Source organism: Crotalus tigris, unplaced genomic scaffold (genome assembly GCF_016545835.1).
Source record: "Crotalus tigris isolate CLP2741 ecotype Arizona unplaced genomic scaffold, ASM1654583v1 scf7180000017666.379230911805:20528666, whole genome shotgun sequence".
Classification (NCBI taxonomy): domain Eukaryota; kingdom Metazoa; phylum Chordata; class Lepidosauria; order Squamata; family Viperidae; genus Crotalus; species Crotalus tigris.
Genome location: NW_024096552.1, coordinates 15450987 through 15470001, shown reverse-complemented (window position 1 = coordinate 15470001; position 19015 = coordinate 15450987). Strand labels below are relative to the sequence as shown.

Below are 19015 nucleotides of genomic sequence, written 5' to 3'. Positions count from 1 at the left end.
GCATTTTAGATAATATTTATCCAGAAGTATTGAAAAAGTACACCATATGGAAACCAAAAAGATACCCATAACTTTTTCATGTCTTATTTTATTATTTTATTTATTTATTTGTATCCCGCCTTTATTATTTTTACAAATAACTCAAGATGACAAACATATCCAATATACCTTCCTCTACCTATTTTCCCCATAAATAAAACAATCCTGAGAGTTAGGTTGGACTGAGAAAGTGACTGGCTCAAGCTTTCACCCAGCTGGCTTACATAGCTAAGGCAGGACTTAAAACTTTCTAGACCAAACTGGCTTTTAGACTAAATTGGCTCTCATTTATATAGCAATACCGATATCCTGATTTCTTTCCTGTAGTCAATGTTATTTTCAATCATGGTTGTTTTGCTTGCAAATAAAACTTACTGCTTTGACAACTAGATTTGCAAGTTTGTCTCATTGGATGGTAAAACTGAGAGCCAGTTTGGTCTAGTAGTTAAAACATTAAGTTAGAAACTGGGAGAGCGAGTTCTAGTCCTGCTTTGGTACAAAGTCAACTACCGTATATTCCGGCGTATAAGACGACTGGGCATATAAGACGACCCCCAACTTTTGAGAAGATTTTCAGAGTTTAGAAAGTCGTCTTATATGCCGGAAAATACGATACAATATTGAATTTCTGTTTATAGATGAGCACAATAGGAGCTCCATTCCTTTGCTGCTAGAAAGCGAGTGTTGCCCACCATTGCTTCCCTAATGCTTCCTGAACTCAGCTGGTCTTTTTTCCCCCATATATTTTATTGATTTTTTAAAACATAAATCACTTAATAGTTGGTAAACAGTGTGTTTGCTGGGTTTACATTTGTAAAGAAAAATCATTAACAATTGGTTTCTATAATCTATAATTCACATAGTACATTTAGTTGATTTCCCCTTTTCCCCAAAATGTTGTCTTTGCAAGCCTTGAAATAATAAAGTTCTTATTATTTTGATAAAATATATTTAATCTTTAAATATTCCATTTAATGTGCCTAGTCATCTAATCCTTTAGATCAGTGGTTCTCAACCTTTCTAATGCCGTGACCCCATAATACAGTTCCCCATGTTGTGGTGACCCCCAAATGGGTGTGGCCACCAATAAGAGGGAGTAGGACAGCTAGGGAAAAGGGAAAAAATGGTGGACAGCGTGGTTTGACGACCCCCGTGAAATGGTCGTTCGACCCCAAATGGGGTCCCGACCCACAGGTTGAGAACCACTGCTTTAGATCTTATTCAAAACATTTTTTATACATTATAATTTCCCTAAATTCAGACACATTTAATTATCTAAAACATTTACTTCATCTAGGTCATTTCAGCAGTATTATATTACTTATATCAAGAAATAAAATAAAAGGGGGGGAAGCATACAGTATTATTTAAGGAATTCATCTCTCTTAGAATGACATATGTATTCAGAATCTTTTCTGTTTCTTTAACCATATTCAAACAAATGTTTCTTTTTAAAATATTCTCTCTGGTAGATCCCATCATCTATTTTCTTAATTTTCACTTTGATATTTTTCCTTTGACCAGTATCTTTCTTAATCAATTGATTTGCTGAATCAAAAAGTTTTTCCATATATTCATGACTGCTGCTATAGGTATAAGAAGTAAATCAAATGTTTCTCCTTTTTTTGTAGATGTAATGTCCTTAATTTATATAGCTTACTGTTTTCTACTATTTAATTGCTTTTCCTGAAAAAAAATAAAGTGATAGGCGATGTAGAAAAATTGGATTTTTGAATGCTTTGTCCTGCTGGCTGTGGAATTCTGGGAGTTGAAGTCCACATGCCTTAAAATTGTCAAGGTTGAGAAACACTGTGCTAGTGCTTATTTCTGTAAAAAAAATAGGGCTGGCCACTAGGGGGCAGATTGGTTTTAAATTCAGAGAACAGCTACCCGGCGTATAAGACGACCCGGACTTTTGAGAAGATTTTCAGGGTTTAGAAAGTCGTCTTATACACCGGAAAATACGGTAAGTGACTTTGGGCCTTTTACTCCAAGGCATAATGAGAAGGCATTGGCAAACCTCTTCCAAAAATCTTGTCAAGAAAATTGCAGGTACTAATCCGGATAGTCACCAGGAGCCAGTACTGACTTTCAGAAAGAAATAAGCAAACAGAACAGTAAGACTAAAGTAAGTTTCAAATAGTTAAGTTGCAATATTTTGTGTTAGAATTTATGTTAATGGATGATCTTTGGATAAACTGTCTATATTTGAATAGGCTTATTCGTTCACTTTCCAGCAACGCATTGATGTTACAATATAAGGACCTATTCTAACTTAACAGTCTTAACATGGTAGAGACATAGTCTTCCAAAATTTCAGAAGTAAAGATTAAAATATTTTGCAGCATAATAAAATATTATGCTGCAGTGGCCACCACCGTGCCGCCACTGGAGCTACTGCCTCCCATCCTGCTCCCCCTCCCTGCCCCTTTGGCGCCATCTGCCTTTTGTTCTCTCCTCACCTGGAGCGAGAAAGAGAGAGAGAAAGAGGGAGAGAGGAAAGGGAGAGAAAGAGAGAGGAAAGAGAAAGAGAGAGAGGGGGGAAAAGAGAGGAAAGAGAGAAAGAGAAAGAAAGAGAGGGAGAAGAAAGAGAAAGAGAGGAAAGAGAAAGAGGGTGAGAGGAAAGAGAAAAAGGGAAGAGAGAAAGAGAAAAGAGAGGGGAGGGAAAGGAAAGAGAAAGAGGGAGAGGAAAGAGGAAGAGAAAGGGAGAGGAAAGAGAAAAAGGGGGAGAGGAAAGAAAGGGGGAGAGGAAAGAGAAAAAGAGGGAGAGAGAAAAGAAAGAGGAAGGGGAAAGAGAGAAAGAGGGAGGAAAAAAGGAGAGGGAGAGAGAGAGGAAATAGAGACAGAGAGAGACCCTTTTGACATCTAAAATGAAGATAACACTGCATGTATCCTTTTTTTACCTTTATTTTATATACACAGTGCTCTTTTTGTTAAAAAAAAAAGGTGTCGGAACTCACCTCATAACAACCCACCTTGCCTACAAGGTTCCATCCAAAAAAGGTGCAGTGTTATCTTCATTTTAGATATCAAAAGGGTTTTGCGGCTCCCAGCATTTTGTTTTTGATGGGAAACGGGTCCAAGTGGCTCTTTGAATGTTTTGGGTTGCCTGCCCCTGCACTTCGTGATTACCAAATACTTCTTTCTTCAGAGACTGAGAACCAAGAACACTTTTCACCTCCTTCCTGGCTATAATTTTCAAAAGATCTGCTTGCTACTCATAGGTGAGTTCAGCATAGGATCAATGTTCTCATTTAGTAGTCAGTGCACTATAGCAGGGCTTTTTAACCTTTTCACAGATTGTACCACTTTTAGGACATGACAATATTTGAGTACCACCAATGCTTAGCAAGGTGTCAAAAACTTGATGACTAAAAGGGGGAGGATTTTGGGTTTTACTTATTAGATTTGTAGCGTTACCTCCTCAGAGGCCTCCAAAAACCAGGCCCTCCCAGCCCCATCCCCCTTTGTTTAGCCCTGCAGTAGTGTTCTCTAGGGGTTGATAAGATGTCTCTTCCAACCGGAGCTCATGCAGAATTAGTAGGTAGAACTTCTGGTTCCGGTTCGTGGCATTCCTAGTCGCACGGGGAGACTTGTCTCCTCGTCGGCTAGCTTTCCCTTTGCCGGTAGACCCTTATGCGGGTCAAAAGTCACCCTGGAGGGTGCAACTTCTGTGGAGGAGGCTCTGCTCGGCTGCTGAGGAGCGGCGGCTCCTTTAGCTGTCCGAGCTATCTCTGAGGGCCGACGGAGAAAGAAGATCGGCCATTAAAATGGCCGATCACCCTGCTGCTTCAAACCGTAAGTCAAAGAACTTCTAAGCTGTAAGAACCCCCGTAGTGAATCCAAGTGAGATTTTTCTTTGCTATTCTCTCTATTTTATTTTGTTTTCGGTATCTGTAAGAGCTTTGTTGGAATTATTTCCCTGGCTTGAAAAGGCAGCTTCTACATTCTTTGGGAAGAAAGGCGTTCTATAAAAATAGAACAAAATTTTAAAGACTATATTTTACTTTTATATTTTTGGGGGCACAGAAAATTTTTTTTTTCTTTTCCTCTCTTTCTAAGAACTGTACTATCATTCTCCAGCATATAGAGGAATGTAAAATCCACAAATGGGTTGATTTAGTCTTCTAGCCCAATCAGACCAAACAATCAAAGTTGCCACTCCTCTGCAGGGTCTTACCATGCCCCAGTTCTCCAGTACAGGAGATGGATAATCCACAGATGGGTTTTCTCTGTCTGCCTGCTCTTGAGACCAAGTAGCCAAAGCTTGACACGCCCCCACTTCCTGTGGAGTCCATTCTTAACTTGGTCTCTGCTCGGAGAAGACTCGTTTTGGCGTGGCTCTCAGCTTATCAGGTTAGACAAGAAATCCATTGATTGATTATCCCTTGATAATTGGCTTCCCCTTCCAAAAAAAAAATTGCCACCTATAGGAATTTAACCACAAAATTTTCTGGGGATCAGTCCTGATCTCAAACCTAAAATTAAAAAGGGGATTGGTGGGGAGGGAAATTTCCCCACAGATATCAGCCAGCCCCAGGGCTCTGGGAGGTGAAAAGGGGGGGAAGAAGGCATCAGCAGAGACTACTTGCTGAACCTTTTCCCCAACCACTAAGTTTTCCTTGGGATCATCCCTGATCCTATATTAAAATTGAAAAAGGGGGTGTGGGGGGGGAAAACTCCCCACGGATCCCAGTCAGCCCCAGGGCTCTGGAGGTGGAAAAGGGGGGGGAAAAGGCATCAGCAGAGACCACTTGCTGAGCTTTTCTCCCCAACCTTCCAAGGGATTTTTTCCTCAAATTGGGGGAAAAAATAACAATCTCCAGGTCCGGATTCAAACTTGAATTCGGATCATCGGAGATTCCCTAGCAGCCCAGGGCAACCGCGGGCGCCATTTTAGTTGCCGTTTTCAGACAACAAAGGCAATCCCTGACTGGGATTCCCTTAAAACGTCACCAGCGCGCCAAATTTAAATCCCCGGGCACAAGCAGCTTCTGGGAGGCTGCGGAGCTTATTTTCAGAGGGAAACGAAGCACAGGAAGGGAGTAAGCCCCAACCAAGAAACGGAGGCTAGAGAACCCTCCTGGGATCCGCAAAGCCCTTTTTCAGGGAGAAACGAGCTGTGGCTGCCATCTCTTGCCAGAGAAAGGCAAACCGAGCTTAAGGAAGCTCTACATCATATCTGGAATCACTGATAGAGGCGGAATAGGAGCACACAACCAGCGCTCCACCCCCGATACACACATATAATAATAGGACAAAATATAATAATAATAAAAATAGATACATAAATTTTAAATAATAATAATAATAATAATTAAAAAAAAATTTTTTTTAAAGCTAAAAATTAAGCGACTGCAGGGCCAACAGGCCTAAAGACAGAACACACAATATTATCATCATCACCATTATTGTTGTTGTTGTTATTATTATTATTTTATTATTGTTGTTGTTCCTATTATTAGTATAATAGTAATAGTATTAATAAGAATAAATTCCGCTCTAGGTGACCGCCATTTGATACCTGCTGTGTATTAAGTCAGGCCTACAGACCCTTTTGAGGTCGCCACTGATATTTTTTGCCTCCCTTTTCCTTTTTCTACTGGTGCACGTTGCCTGGTCACCTAAGGCCTCCGGGCGGAACCCAAAGAGTGGTTCCAAACGTGCCTTCGGTACCTCCCTCAGCTACCGTGACCTTAGCCCAGAGAGAATATTTTTGTTGTGGTCGGGTGATCAGGGGAACAGTCCTGGTACTTGTTCCAATTTCGCTCCCGCCAATACTTGCCTGCCTGAGCGTCTTCTCAGTTTTTCTGGGACTGCTCAAGCGGAATGGAGGGACCCTCGTTGCCTCAATCCATGAGCACGACCCCTCCACCTCCCAATTACGGCTGCAACACACCTTCTGACCAGAAGGCGGCAGGCAAGTGCAAAGCGAAGACAAAACACTCGCTCAAGAGGCCCTCCAAGTTGGCGGAAAAGCAAGCCAGCCGTAGGCACCAGGCCCTGGAGAAGGAGTTCTCCAGAGCGCAGAGGCAGGCCCAATTGGAATTAGTTCAAATAGTGGCCACCGAGATGGAATTATCATTGGGTCCATCCACATCAACCCAGAGCGCGTGGTCCATTCCAGGAACACCGCAACCACTGGATCCGCCATCTACATCAGCCCAACAAACAACCACGGCGGCAGGCACAACCACTGAGTCCAACTCTCCACCTGCGGTCACCACACCCAAAGGTAATGACATAGGGGACATCTGGGCAGATGGACGGCTAGAGGCCCTATTAACCAAAGTGGTGGACCGAGCCCTAGCACAGCGCTCCGCCCACCACGACCAGGGGCCCTCCATCTCAGCCATGCCACACTCGGAACTCCCCTCAGAGTCCTCAGGCATTCAGGAACCCGTCTCCCCGGCCCAGTCCTCCATGAGTGGTTATTCTTCACCACAAGAGGAGGATCAACCTGGGATCTCTATGTCAGAGGATGAGGAACTTCCCCCTGAGCCCCCCTCAGGGGGATTATTTAATCCCAACCGCTTCCTCACGATACTACGCAAGGCCACAGCCATTGCGGACATGGGGACGGATCAGTTTTCTCAGCCGCAAGCGACACCGGCCACCACATCCAGACCCGTATTCGTAGAAAAGGTGACAACGCAACACCATATACCTTGCCCCGCCATTTTCCTGAAAGGGATCAAGAAGCCATGGGACTCTCCCGCTTCCTTCCCATCAGTGAGTGGTACGGACAAAAAATTATACAGCACTGCCACAGACCTCAATGAGGCCTTAGAAATTCCTAAAGTAGATGAAGCCTGGACCCCCTTGGTCTCCCAGACAGCCATGGCTGGGGACCTAGTGGAGGCCCTTAAGGCAGATGACAAAAAGTGGGAACAAGCCTTTCGCAAAACCCACCAGACAGCGGCATGGGCCATCAAAGCAGCCACCTCGGCCTCCTTTTTTGTCCGGGCCACCCTCATCTGGTTGCAACAACTACAAACCATAGTTCCTATGGAGGACATACGAACACACCAGGACCTGGCTAAGATGGTAGCAGCCACGGAATACGCTGCAGACGCAACGTTCCAATCGGCCATTTTTTCATCCAGATCCATAGCATCCAACATAATTGCCAGGAGAATGCTATGGCTAAAACACTGGCAAGCTGACACCAAGGCTAAGTGGCGGCTAGCGACCGCCCCTTACTCAAGCAACGGTCTGTTTGGGGAGGCCTTGGACCCCTATCTTGTAGAGAACAAAGACAAGCGGAAGGTCATGGCACACTTGAACAAAAGGTCAGACAAACGTACCACACCTTACTTTCGTAGGCAGTCCTTTCGCCAACCGACAACCACGCCTATCAGTCAGGCACCCAAGCCATTCACTCCCAGGCAGAACAAACCGTACGGCCGCCCCTACGACAGACCGGGGTTCCAGCCCAGACAACAAAACCAGTCGAGACGACCCTTTCGTGGAACGGGTCGTCCGTACCGGAAGACAAAATGACTCCTACATAGACCTACCCATTGGAGGAAGACTAGCTCACTTCTTCCACCAGTGGGAGCAGACCTCCACGGACAACTGGGTACTACAAACCATCCAGTCCGGGCTGTCCCTGGAGTTCCTGGTCACACCCCCAGACCGACTCATCAACTGCTCGGTCTCCAGGAACCCCACCAAACGCAAACTCATGCAGGAGGCCATCCAACACCTGTTGGACATTCAAGCCATAGAACCGGTCCCAGCGGAATACAGAGGCAGAGGATTTTACTCCATCCTCTTCGTGGTTCCAAAGACTTCAGGAGGATGGAGGGCAATCCTGGACCTAAAAAACCTCAACCGCTACATCACATACAAAAAATTCAAGATGCAATCCCTTCAGTCCATCCTGGGAAGCATCAGAGAAGGAGACTTCCTGGCATCGATAGACCTCACGGAAGCCTACCTTCACATCCCCATCCACCCAAACCACCGCCGGTTCCTACGTTTCTGTTACGGGGGAAAACACTTCCAATACAGAGCTCTCCCCTTCGGTCTATCTTCGGCACCCAGGGTATTTACCAAGATACTAGCAGCGGTAGCCGCCAAACTGAGAAAAATCCCAATACGCGTCCAATGTTACCTAGACGACATACTAATCCAAGCAACATCCCTACAGACAGCTCAGGCGGACGTAAGGACCGTCATTCGCGTCCTCCAATTACACGGATTCTCAGTAAACTTTCAGAAGAGCCAGACAGTTCCCTCGTCCAGGCTGCTGCATCTGGGGGCCATGATAGACACAACCAACTGTATGGTCTATCTCTCCCAAGACCGGGTGGCCGGCATCAGGGAACTGGCTCGCTGGGTTCACAGGCAACGTTCAGTTCCGATACTAACACTTTCCCAATTATTGGGCAAGATGGTATCGGCCATAGCCATTGTACCCTGGGCCAGGCTCCACCTACGGGAACTACAGTGGTTTCTGCTCCCGTACCAACGGCAGAACACCAGCGCATCCAACCACCTAGTCAGGGTCACGGCACAAATCCGCAGGGCGCTACGCTGGTGGTGCTCTCGGGCCGTGACCAAGGGGTCACCCTTCAAGGAACCAGTCAGAATTACCATCAGTACAGACGCCAGTCTGTATGGTTGGGGAGCCCATCTGGACTCCCAGTTTGTACAGGGACGTTGGTCCGCCACGGATCTGAGAAACAACATCAACTGGCTAGAACTCAGGGCTATCCACCTAGCCTTGCAACAATTCAAAGACAGAATCAGAGGCCACCACGTTCTAGTCCTAACAGACAACGTAGCAGCCAAGGCGCACATCAATCGGCAGGGGGGGACCAGATCAAAAACCCTGATGACAGAGTCACGACTCCTATTCAGCTGGGTAGAGCCCAATCTGAAGTCACTAAAAGAGGAACACATATCGGGGGTCAACAACCAGCAAGTGGACTTCCTAAGCCGCACCACAGTGGACCCTTCGGAGTGGGGGCTATACCCGAACTTGTTCCTAGACATCTCCCGCAAGTTCGGGTACCCGATCCTCAATCTGTTCGCATCATCAGACAATGCCCAGCTCCCCAGATTTTACTCTCGTTACTTCAACCCGCGAGCAGAGGGGACGGACGCTCTGAGAACTCAGTGGCCTCAGGGTCTGCTTTATGCCTTTCCCCCACTACCACTCATACCGGCGGTCATCCGAAAGCTGATTCAGGAGCGGGCAGAAGTGATCCTAGTAGCACCATATTGGCCACAGAGACCGTGGTTCGCCGACCTGATGAACCTGTCTCAGTCGCCCCCATGGAACATTCCCCCTCATCAAGTGTCCCTACACCAGGGAACCATCAGTCACCCGGAACCCCAATGGTTACAACTGACCGCCTGGCACTTGAGCGCCAGATAATGGCACAGGAACTATTCTCTCCCGGGGCCATTACCATAATTCAAGCTTCACGCCGTCCGGCAACAAACCGCATTTATGACTCCACTTGGAAAAATTTTTGCCTTTGGTGCAGGGAACGGCAGTTTGACTTACACAAACTCTACATCCCTCAGATAGTAGATTACCTCTTGGAGGGACTAGACAGAGGCCTCGCCCCCGCGACCATCCGCAGGCAAGTGGCGGCCTTGTCCACCCTCCTCACCTGCACGGATTCGGTTCCCTTAGCTCACCACCCCAGGATCCGCGCCTTTATCAAGGGCGCCTATAACACCAGACCTCCAGTAATTCACAGGTACCCGTCCTGGGAACTACCGCGAGTCCTTCACGCACTCACTCGGTCACCATTTGAACCATTGGTGACCGTTTCCTTGCGACACCTGTCGCTAAAGGTGGCGTTCCTGATTGCCATCACATCGGCCAGACGAATTTCGGAACTGGCCGCACTGTCAGTCAGAAACGACCTATGCATTTTCCACAAGGACAGGGTGGTCCTTAGGTTAGATCCTGCCTTCATACCGAAGGTGAATTCACTCTTTCACAGGACACAGGAAGTAATTCTCCCAAACTTCTGTCCAAATCCAACACATGACCGGGAGCGGCAGTGGCATACATTGGACGTCCGCAGAGCCTTGCGGCGTTATATAAAGCGTACAGAACCCTTCCGCAAATCGGAGGCCCTATTTGTGTCCTTCCAAGCGGGCACCTTGGGGCGGAAAGTTTCCGCGGGCACCATTGGAAGGTGGATCCGAAGCTGTATCGCAGAAGCTTACAATGTATCATCCCTGCCGCCCCCAAGTCATCTCACAGCCCATTCCACCCGAAGCGCTGCAACTTCGGCGGCATGGGCTACCCAGGCGTCAATCGAGGAAGTTTGCAGGGCCGCGACATGGTCCTCGCCTTCCCCGTTTATACGACACTACAAGATAGACCGCTTTGCATCGGCGGACGCCTCCTTTGGTAGGAGGGTCCTCCAGCAAGTTGTCTCAGAGATCAATCTACCGGCCTTATCTGTTTCCCACCCCTTGGGACAGTGAGGCTTTGGTACGTCCCATCCGTGGATTATCCATCTCCTGTACTGGAGAAGGGGCGTTGGTCTTACCTGAACGCCTTTTCTCAGTACGGAGATGGATAATCCACACCCACCCCAAGGCCAGCAGGCCGCTAGTAGGGAGCTGAGAGCCAATACCTCGTCAATCATCAGCCAATTCGCCCTCGTTAAGAATGGACGTGTCAAGCTTTGGCGTGTCAAGCTTTGGCTACTTGGTCTCAAGAGCAGGCAGACAGAGAAAACCCATCCGTGGATTATCCATCTCCGTACTGAGAAAAGGCGTTCAGGTAAGACCAACGCCCCTTTCGTTTGGTCTCAGCCCTGAAGAGACATGAGAATTTGGCTCCCAATTTAGATTCAGAAAGGTAGTTATTGCCATTCGTGGATTCTCTACCCTTTTTTCCCCTTCTTTGGGGGGGGGGAGATTGGTTCGGCTCTGGGCTCAGTGCTGCACCATTTCTTCTCTCTTTAATCAATTCCCTTCTCAGTTGAGTTTTTCAGAGGTAGACAGCTCATTACAGACAGCTGCCTCCTCATTACAATCCACCCCCTTACCCCCTCCCAGGATCTTCGCTGTGAATGCGAAGCAAAAAGAGACTCTTTTCAATTACTATCAAAATGGAGAAACCTCAGTCACAATTAAACTGTACACTTATATTGGAAAAGATCTATGAGGCTACTGCAGAAATATATGGTACAATGAAAAAGTTTACTACAGAACTAAGATCCAGAAATTTCACTTCAAATGTTCAAATGGATGTCCAGGCTACATCTGACTATGGTGCAGATCAAAACATACTAGAGGAATCAACAGAGATAAAAGAGGAACTTAACGCTATCTTATAAACCTTCCATCTGCAACTTAGAGGAACAGAAGAAGCAAAGACTGAGACTTCAAACTACAAAGCAACGATGCTTCAGGGAGGAGAGAAACAGGATGTTTAATGCAGAGGATGGGATTTTTATCCTTTCAAACGCTACTGCAAGCAACAATAATAGATTTACTGGCTGAAAGGGAAGCATCTTTATGGAAACCTGCCTGGCACAGAAAAAAGCCAGAATTAGACTGAAAAGAGAAATTTAAAATTGTGTAATGGATTAAAAGGCAATGTTGGATTTATGGATTGTTTTAAGGATTATGACTTAAGAGTTAGAAGCAAGAAAATACACACACACACACACACGGGTGATTTTTAGAACAAATATCTTAAATAGATTAAGAATGTACTTTTTGGAATAATAGATTTATTTTGATGAAAATTATGTATTGGAATTGAAAAAAATGTCGATTTCTTAGATTGGGATGATTTTAATAATTAATGGAGTGTTTTAAATTAGTTAGATGATCTTTTTGTACAATAACATAGATGTGATAAGATATGATAATCAATTGGATGAAATTTGAAGTTTGTGTAATGAATTAAAATGAATTAAGGTTTAACGTTATTTTTTAACCAAGATAGCTATTGTGTAGTAGAAGAAGAAATAAATGAGATTGGTGATAAAAGGAGAGATGAGAGAGATTAAGAACTAGAATACATCTGGAAGGGATACCTGAATTGATAACTTGTCGATTTAAAGTTAAACTTGATTATGGCAATTGTAAACTGATAAAGTTTTAAAACAGGTTTAGTAGTAATAGAAATTTAATTTAGAAATGGAATATTTTAAATGCATTGTTATTTGAGGGAAATAGAGAGGGGCCAGTGAATGTATTAAGTTGAGCTGTTTATTTATGTCTTTACTTTTGAATGTCTGATCATCCAAACACCACGGTGTGTCCTGAGTACTTTTTCTTAAAAATTAAAAAACCAATAAAATGTCTTTAAAAAATCTTGATGACTAAAAAGGGGGGGGGATTTTGGGTTTTACTGATTAGATTTGTAGCGTTACCTCCTCAGAGGCTGCCAAAAACCAGGACCTCCCAGCCCCATCCCCCTTTGTTAAGCCCTGCACTAGTGTTTTCTAGGGGTTGATAAGATGTCTCTTCCAGCCGGAGTTCATGCAGAATTAGTAGGTAGCAGGCTCTTGTCGTCAGGGAGGGGCTTCCAGGAACGAAAATAACCAGCCACAATAGTCAATACTATGATGATATCCAAGAGCCCAAGGCCGTTATAGCAGCAGGAATAAAAGATTCCTCAGCGATCGTTCTGAATTAAGTGGGATGAAGGAAAACCCCAGCTCCAGACGGTAGTAGAAATAACAACAGTCAGTGTGCTGTAGCAATAGCTCGCCCCCCAGGACAACTCCCCCACAAAGTCTAAAACCTGTTGCAGCAGCAATAGTCATAGTCCAAATAGCCTCCAGGCTTCGCAGCAACAGTAGCCACCACCAGTCTCTCCTTCTGTTGCTTCTTTTCAGTCAGGTCTCGGCGTCAAAGCCCTCCCCCCCTTTAACTTTATTGTTAAAATCTGAGGCTAGGAGCCTCAGCCAACTCCTCTCTACACACTCCCCCTTGTCTCCGTTTGAGATATCCTCCTTACGAAGGAAACAATAAAACTCCACTCACTCTCTCTCCTCTGTTTGACATAACTTCCTTACGAAGGAAAGCAATAAAATTCCACTCCCCCTCTCTTTAACCTCTGTTTAAAATATCCTCCTTACGAAGAAAAGCAGATAAAACTTCCACTCCCTCTTTATTTTCACCTGACGAACTGCAACAGCCACCCCGTCCCTTTCCTCCCCTTTTTTATCTTTTTCTTCCGCCCATGCCAGCCACACCCAAAGCCAGCAGCAGCTGTCCCAATCTCTCCCTTCCCAATCAAGCTCCTGCAAACATTCTCAGACAGCCCTGCTACAGATTCATTTGTTGTTATAGAAATGGCTAGTTTATAATATTATGGAAAAGTAAAAAGTTGAGATTCAATGTTAATGCGTCCTTCTACTGCAACAGAGGAACTATATTCTTTTTCCCTCCTCCCCCTCACTTTTTCCCCTTTTTCCTCCCCACTGTGTCCTACTATTTGTTTTTATATTTTTGTATTTTATTCTATAATCTAATAAAATATTACAAACTGTAGAAAAAAGGAAAAAAGTACCAGTTTTAATTTCTTCACTGGCTGTTCCTTTGCTGAATTACTTTCCCTTTGCACTGACAAATGTATGAAAAATTTATCCATGTTTATTAATATGCATCACTATCTAGCTCAAGGGTCTTCAAACCTAGCACTTTTAAGACTTGTGGACTTCAACTCCCAGAATTCCTCAACCAGCCATCATGACTGGTTGAGGAATTCTGGGAATTGAAGTTCACAGGTTTAAAGTTGATAAGTTTGTAGACCCCTGAGCTAGCTGGTCCGCCCTTCTTCCTCTCTCCCTTCTGAGCTCTTTCCACAGTGTAGTAAGAATGCAACCCTCCCAATCCCTTTCCTATACCCTTAAAGACACAGGAATCAAGTGCAAAGCAAAAAGGCTCACAAAATAAACACATAAATTCTGTTTTTTTCCTCTTTAAGGTACCTCAGGCATATCACATGTCATAATGTTGCAACTGGAGACTGAATGGCTCCGGCAATTGCAAAAAGCTTTAGCTTTAAATTAAACCTGTTTACCTTCAAAGAAAACTTTCTAAAAACCATAGACAGACTCAATTAAAGGGGGTAAAACTAATTACATTTGTTTAAAGGGATTAAATCTTTCCCTGTTGTCTTTTTTCTCCTTTCCCACTCCTTTCTTTTATAGCCTTTCCTTCCCCCCACTTTTTCTTCAGTTCACCTCCATCTCTGCTGCTTCCGGAAGCACCAATCAGCTGGAGCCCTGTCGGCTCCTGGGGCTTCTGCCGAGCCCAGACAGTCCTGCAGCTGCAGCCGCCTCTCCCTCAGGCTTGGATCGCTTTAGCTCATTCCCCTCCCCCACTATACTTCTCTAGGATGGTTGCATACCACCTGCCACATGGCAAAGTACCACAAGTGGTATGCGTATCACTGGTTGAAAATCCCTGCACTATACTAACTGCAATAGCTTCTGCTGCAGTGTAGAGCAATTTTTCAGCACCTCCCACAATAATTCAATATTATTATTAGATTTTTATCCCACCTTTGTCATATTAATTCAGAGCTGTGACATTCCTAATGTGCTTGCTTCCTGTTTTCCTTACAATGGGTTGGGCTGAGAAAAAGTGACTGGCACAAAGTCACCCAGCCAGTTTTCATGCCTGTGGCAGACTCAGTACTTGGTTTCTAGGCCAATATTTTAACCACCGCACTAAATTGGCTCTTCAATAAACATCAGGTTACTGTTGCCTATGAATACATTCTCCTTTTCTCAAGATGTTTCTTAGACATCTTGTCAGGACAATTTTTCATGTCCAACCAATCCATTAAAAAGAGAACATGCAATCATCAGACAATGGATTGAGGGCAGCAGAAGGAAGTGATGAAGTAGAAGAAGAAGAATTCTGCTTTACCAGCTGAATTCTGCTGTTTAGAAGAACAGTGATCACACTCCAGATATGATCATCTTGTCAGAACAATAGCAATATAACCTCATGACCTTCCTAGGAAAGGTGGTGGCTTTGCAGCTGCAGAGGGTCCTTGATGAAACAAATTATCTAGACCTTTTATGGGATAGAAATAGCATTGGTTGCACTTGTCAGTGATCTCTGGGGACAGCAGAATGAATCCATCCATCCTTGATCTCCTTGACCTCTGATGGCTTTCAGTACTAACGACCATGGTGTCCTTTTGGACTGATTGCAGGACTTGGGATTGAGTGGTGCAGTGTTGCACTGGTTCAGTTCCTTTCTCTGTGGTCAATTGGTGTTGATAGGGGGTAAAAAGTCCAGCTCACAGCCACTCCTCTGAGATGCCAGAGAGCTCGGTACCCTCTCCCTTTGTGCCTTTTTAATAGTGACATGAAACTGCTGGGTGAGATCATGAAATATAGAGTGAGATACCAATTTGCTGCTGATACTCAGATTTATGTTTCCACCGCTGGTGACCCAAGTGAAATTATGTCTGCTCTTTCACAGTGCTTGGAGGTTAAGGGGCCTAGGTGGGGTAAAACAGATTTCAACTGGAGCCTAGATGGAGTGGCTGTGGGTATGTGGAGCCTTGGGATTTGGAGGTTTATTATTTTTAGTTCTGGACAGGGTGGCAGTACCCCAGACAGACCTGGTGCACAATTTGGGGGTTCTCCTAGACTTGTGACTCTTGTTCAAAGAGCAGATGTCTTTGTGGTTAGGAGAGCTTTCACACAACTTGGTGTTGTGCTCCAGTTGCACCGGGGGGGGGGGGTATTCAATTTTTGTTTACACTAATATACACATAGAGGGCTTGAGTGAATGAGACTGTATTCATCAAAGTTTAAAACTTCTCCTTAGCTCCATGTTTTCCTTTTTAAAGGTCTCATAAAGAGGTTGTGATCTGTGAAATAACTGTGAGAAGGAAAATTAAGGCTCTTCTTCCATACGAGCCCTGATACTTATACTGTTCTAATACAAAATAAGAAAGGCAGCTATTTGTTAAGTTTTAATATGTAATTAAATTAATAATGTAATATTTAATTTAGCTCTATGTTCTGCGGCAACAAAGATATACTGACTTGTTTTTTTACTTGATGTTTTAATATTAAAATGAATAATCACTGGTAAAGTTTTAAATTTATTTTTTAAAAAGTTCTTAGCACGTGTATGTTCCTTCTCCTATAGAATAATAGTGAAAGATAGTCGCTCAAAGTGTAAAAGTGAAATCATGACACTTCAAGTCATTTAACGTATGGGATGTTTTTATTATTTTGTGTTTATATTTTACAGCACAATATCTAATAATTTTTATTCCCTGTCTTGTTTGAGGCAGATAGGTAGCACTGTTTCATAAGATCCATGGTGGATTTTAATTTTGGGATTTGTTTTAAAAGTTCTACATTTAACTGCTTATTATATGATTCTCAATAGTTTATTGCTTTAAGCAATAAAACTACACACACACACACACAGACACACACATACACACACACATATCTTCATTATACAAATGTAAGTAACTCTATTTTTTTTCCTTTCTCTTTTTGATAAAAACTGAACCTGGCTTGTGTTATCAAATTACTGGAATTCCTCCCTTCCTGTGACATTTGGCTATATTTTGCTTATGGACATGTAAAATGATGGAAATATGTTGTCTACAAAGTAGCTGTAAGTATTCTTGTCTTTTCTAAAGGTAGAGTTTCTTTAAAAAGAATGTTGCTTTTTTCTTATGCTTAAATAGTGTATCTGTCTTTAAGAAAATGGTGGGGGAAATGTACATATGTTCAGTAAAATTAATAAATATGTAGAAGATAGTAGGATTATTGAAACAATTTATTGATTTATAATTTTACTGGTGAGAAATGATAGTACTTACCAATCATAGAACTCTTCAGAAAGAGGCTGCAGCCTGTTTTGGTTCCAGATGATAGCATGTTTGCTATCTGAACTTAGTGTTTTTGTTAGATACAATATTCCAAGCCAATGCTATATTGCATTTGGGGTCACATTGCATTCACTTACCATGAACACTTATTAAGAATACACCTTAATACTGAATATTCAAATATTAAAAATAATGAGACTGAAAGTTTTGCAAGAGTTTAGGTACAGTAGTTAGAATATGAGATACAAAGAAAATAACCATTGTCATAGCTAGAGAATATGGTTCTTAAAAATAATATAAATTATAATAAAACATAAGTAACCTAACTTCACATGTTTTATCTTAGCAACAGAAGAATCTTGAAGGATATGTGGGGTTTGCAAATCTCCCCAATCAAGTTTATAGAAAATCTGTCAAGAGAGGATTTGAATTCACACTTATGGTAGTAGGTAAGTTACACTTTTCTAATTCCTTTATTTTTTTAGTTTAAACATTTAAAGATTTGTTTATAAATCTGCATTATAAGTAGATACCCATACTGGTGGAGTATTTATTTTATCTTCTAAAAATCGGTGCTTGATGGTCATTGCTGTAATGTAGAACAGTAAATAATAAAATTAATCTGGCATTGAAATTTGCAAACACAGTCCGTATTTAAAGAATAGAAGCTTACTCTTGTTTTATTTAGCAAATAATAAAAGACATTTAGTTTCTGATGGCAACTTGATTAACTAGCTATGCTTTCTGACATTTAAAATGTACCCTGAAGAATGGTCAATATAGTTATGTAATTATTCAGCAGTGCTCTTCAGAAATGTCATGAACAATTGTTTGTCATTAGGTTTCAGTAATTAGTAGTATGTATTTAATATTCCAAATTATAAATGAGTTCAAGTAAACAAAGGGTAGCATTTGATAGAGATGAAAATAGGATTTAAAGGACTTGGAAAAAATGCATATAGATTTGCATAGTAAGTTCTTAGCTAGGGTATTGTATGAAATAAACTTAGAAATTAATTTATACCAGTGATCCCCAACCTTTCCGGTTTTGTGGACCGGTGGGGGGGGGAGGGAAAGAGAATGGTTATGCATGAGCGGCAAGTGAGCATGTGCACGGCTTCATTTGTGCAAAGGCAGGCCAAGGCCCAGTAGTGGGCTGAAGCCCGGAGGTTGGGGAACCCTGATTTAAACTACATAAGTTATTAATTGTAAAAGTATATATAAGGAGTCAGAGAAGTATGAGAGACAGTATAGACTGTAATGTGTATTATTTTTGTCTATATTCATTAAACTCTTGTAAGTTTCAGCATTACTTCTTCTGCTCATTGCAAAGGCATCTACATGAAAATTCATGCAAAAAGTTTTAACTTATGATTGTTCATTCAACTCCTGCCTCAAGTTACCCACGTTGCAATGCAGCCAGTCACATGATCAAAATTTGGGCACTTTGCAGCATACCTGCCCTTACAATTCTGGACGCACCGCAGTTCCCTGCCTATATCTACCCTCATCTCAGTCACCTGCCTGTCTCACTAGTACATGAAAGCTGCCGTAGCTCTGGAGGAGTTAGCCTCCTCACTGGTTACTTCTCCTTACCCCACCATGCTAAGTAGGCATGGGTCCACCCCACCATATTCAGGAAGTCCAGGCTTTTTCTTGCCCCACCATACTCAGGTCCACTTACACCCAGACTATGCAAGATGCATTAGCGAATGCAGTTTTCTGAAAGCTAGGAATGCTTTTTCTAGCCTTCAGAAAAACGGTGTTTGCTAGCTTTCTGGCTAGAATGTTAGTAAATAGATTTTTTTGAAGGCTAGAAAAAGTCTTTTTGCCTTCAGAAAGATTGCATTTGCTAGCTTTCTAGCTGCACCTCACATAAGCTAGGTGCATCTATCAGCAGCTGCAGAAAAATATATAGGTGCATCTGGGAGTGGTGGGCAGATAGGGGATCTAGGCCTCTCGGGTATAGTAGAGCAAGATTAGGGTCTGGACCTCCTGGTTATGATGGGGTGGGAAGAAGGGCTGGGTCTCCTAGACCAGGGCTTGTCAAACGGTCGTACGCGTACTACTGGTGGTACGCAACCAACTGGCTGGTGGTACGCGGCGTCACCTTCCTCCCCTCCGCTCAGTTGCTTCCCACCTCACTTGTTTGTG

General features: G+C 43.3%; 1 protein-coding gene across 3 annotated transcripts in view; it reads left to right on the top strand.

Annotated features, from left to right (window-relative positions):
• Positions 1–19015, top strand: part of SEPTIN7 (septin 7) — an 87435-nt gene that overhangs the window by 10331 nt on the left and 58089 nt on the right. For 2 of the 3 annotated variants that reach the window (XM_039336790.1, XM_039336792.1), the window contains exons 2-3: positions 16640–16644; positions 17208–17310. In XM_039336790.1, the coding sequence (XP_039192724.1) occupies positions 16640–16644; positions 17208–17310 (108 nt within the window). The remainder of the gene's footprint in view (positions 1–16639; positions 16645–17207; positions 17311–19015) is intronic. The other variant, XM_039336791.1, reaches the window with a different exon arrangement.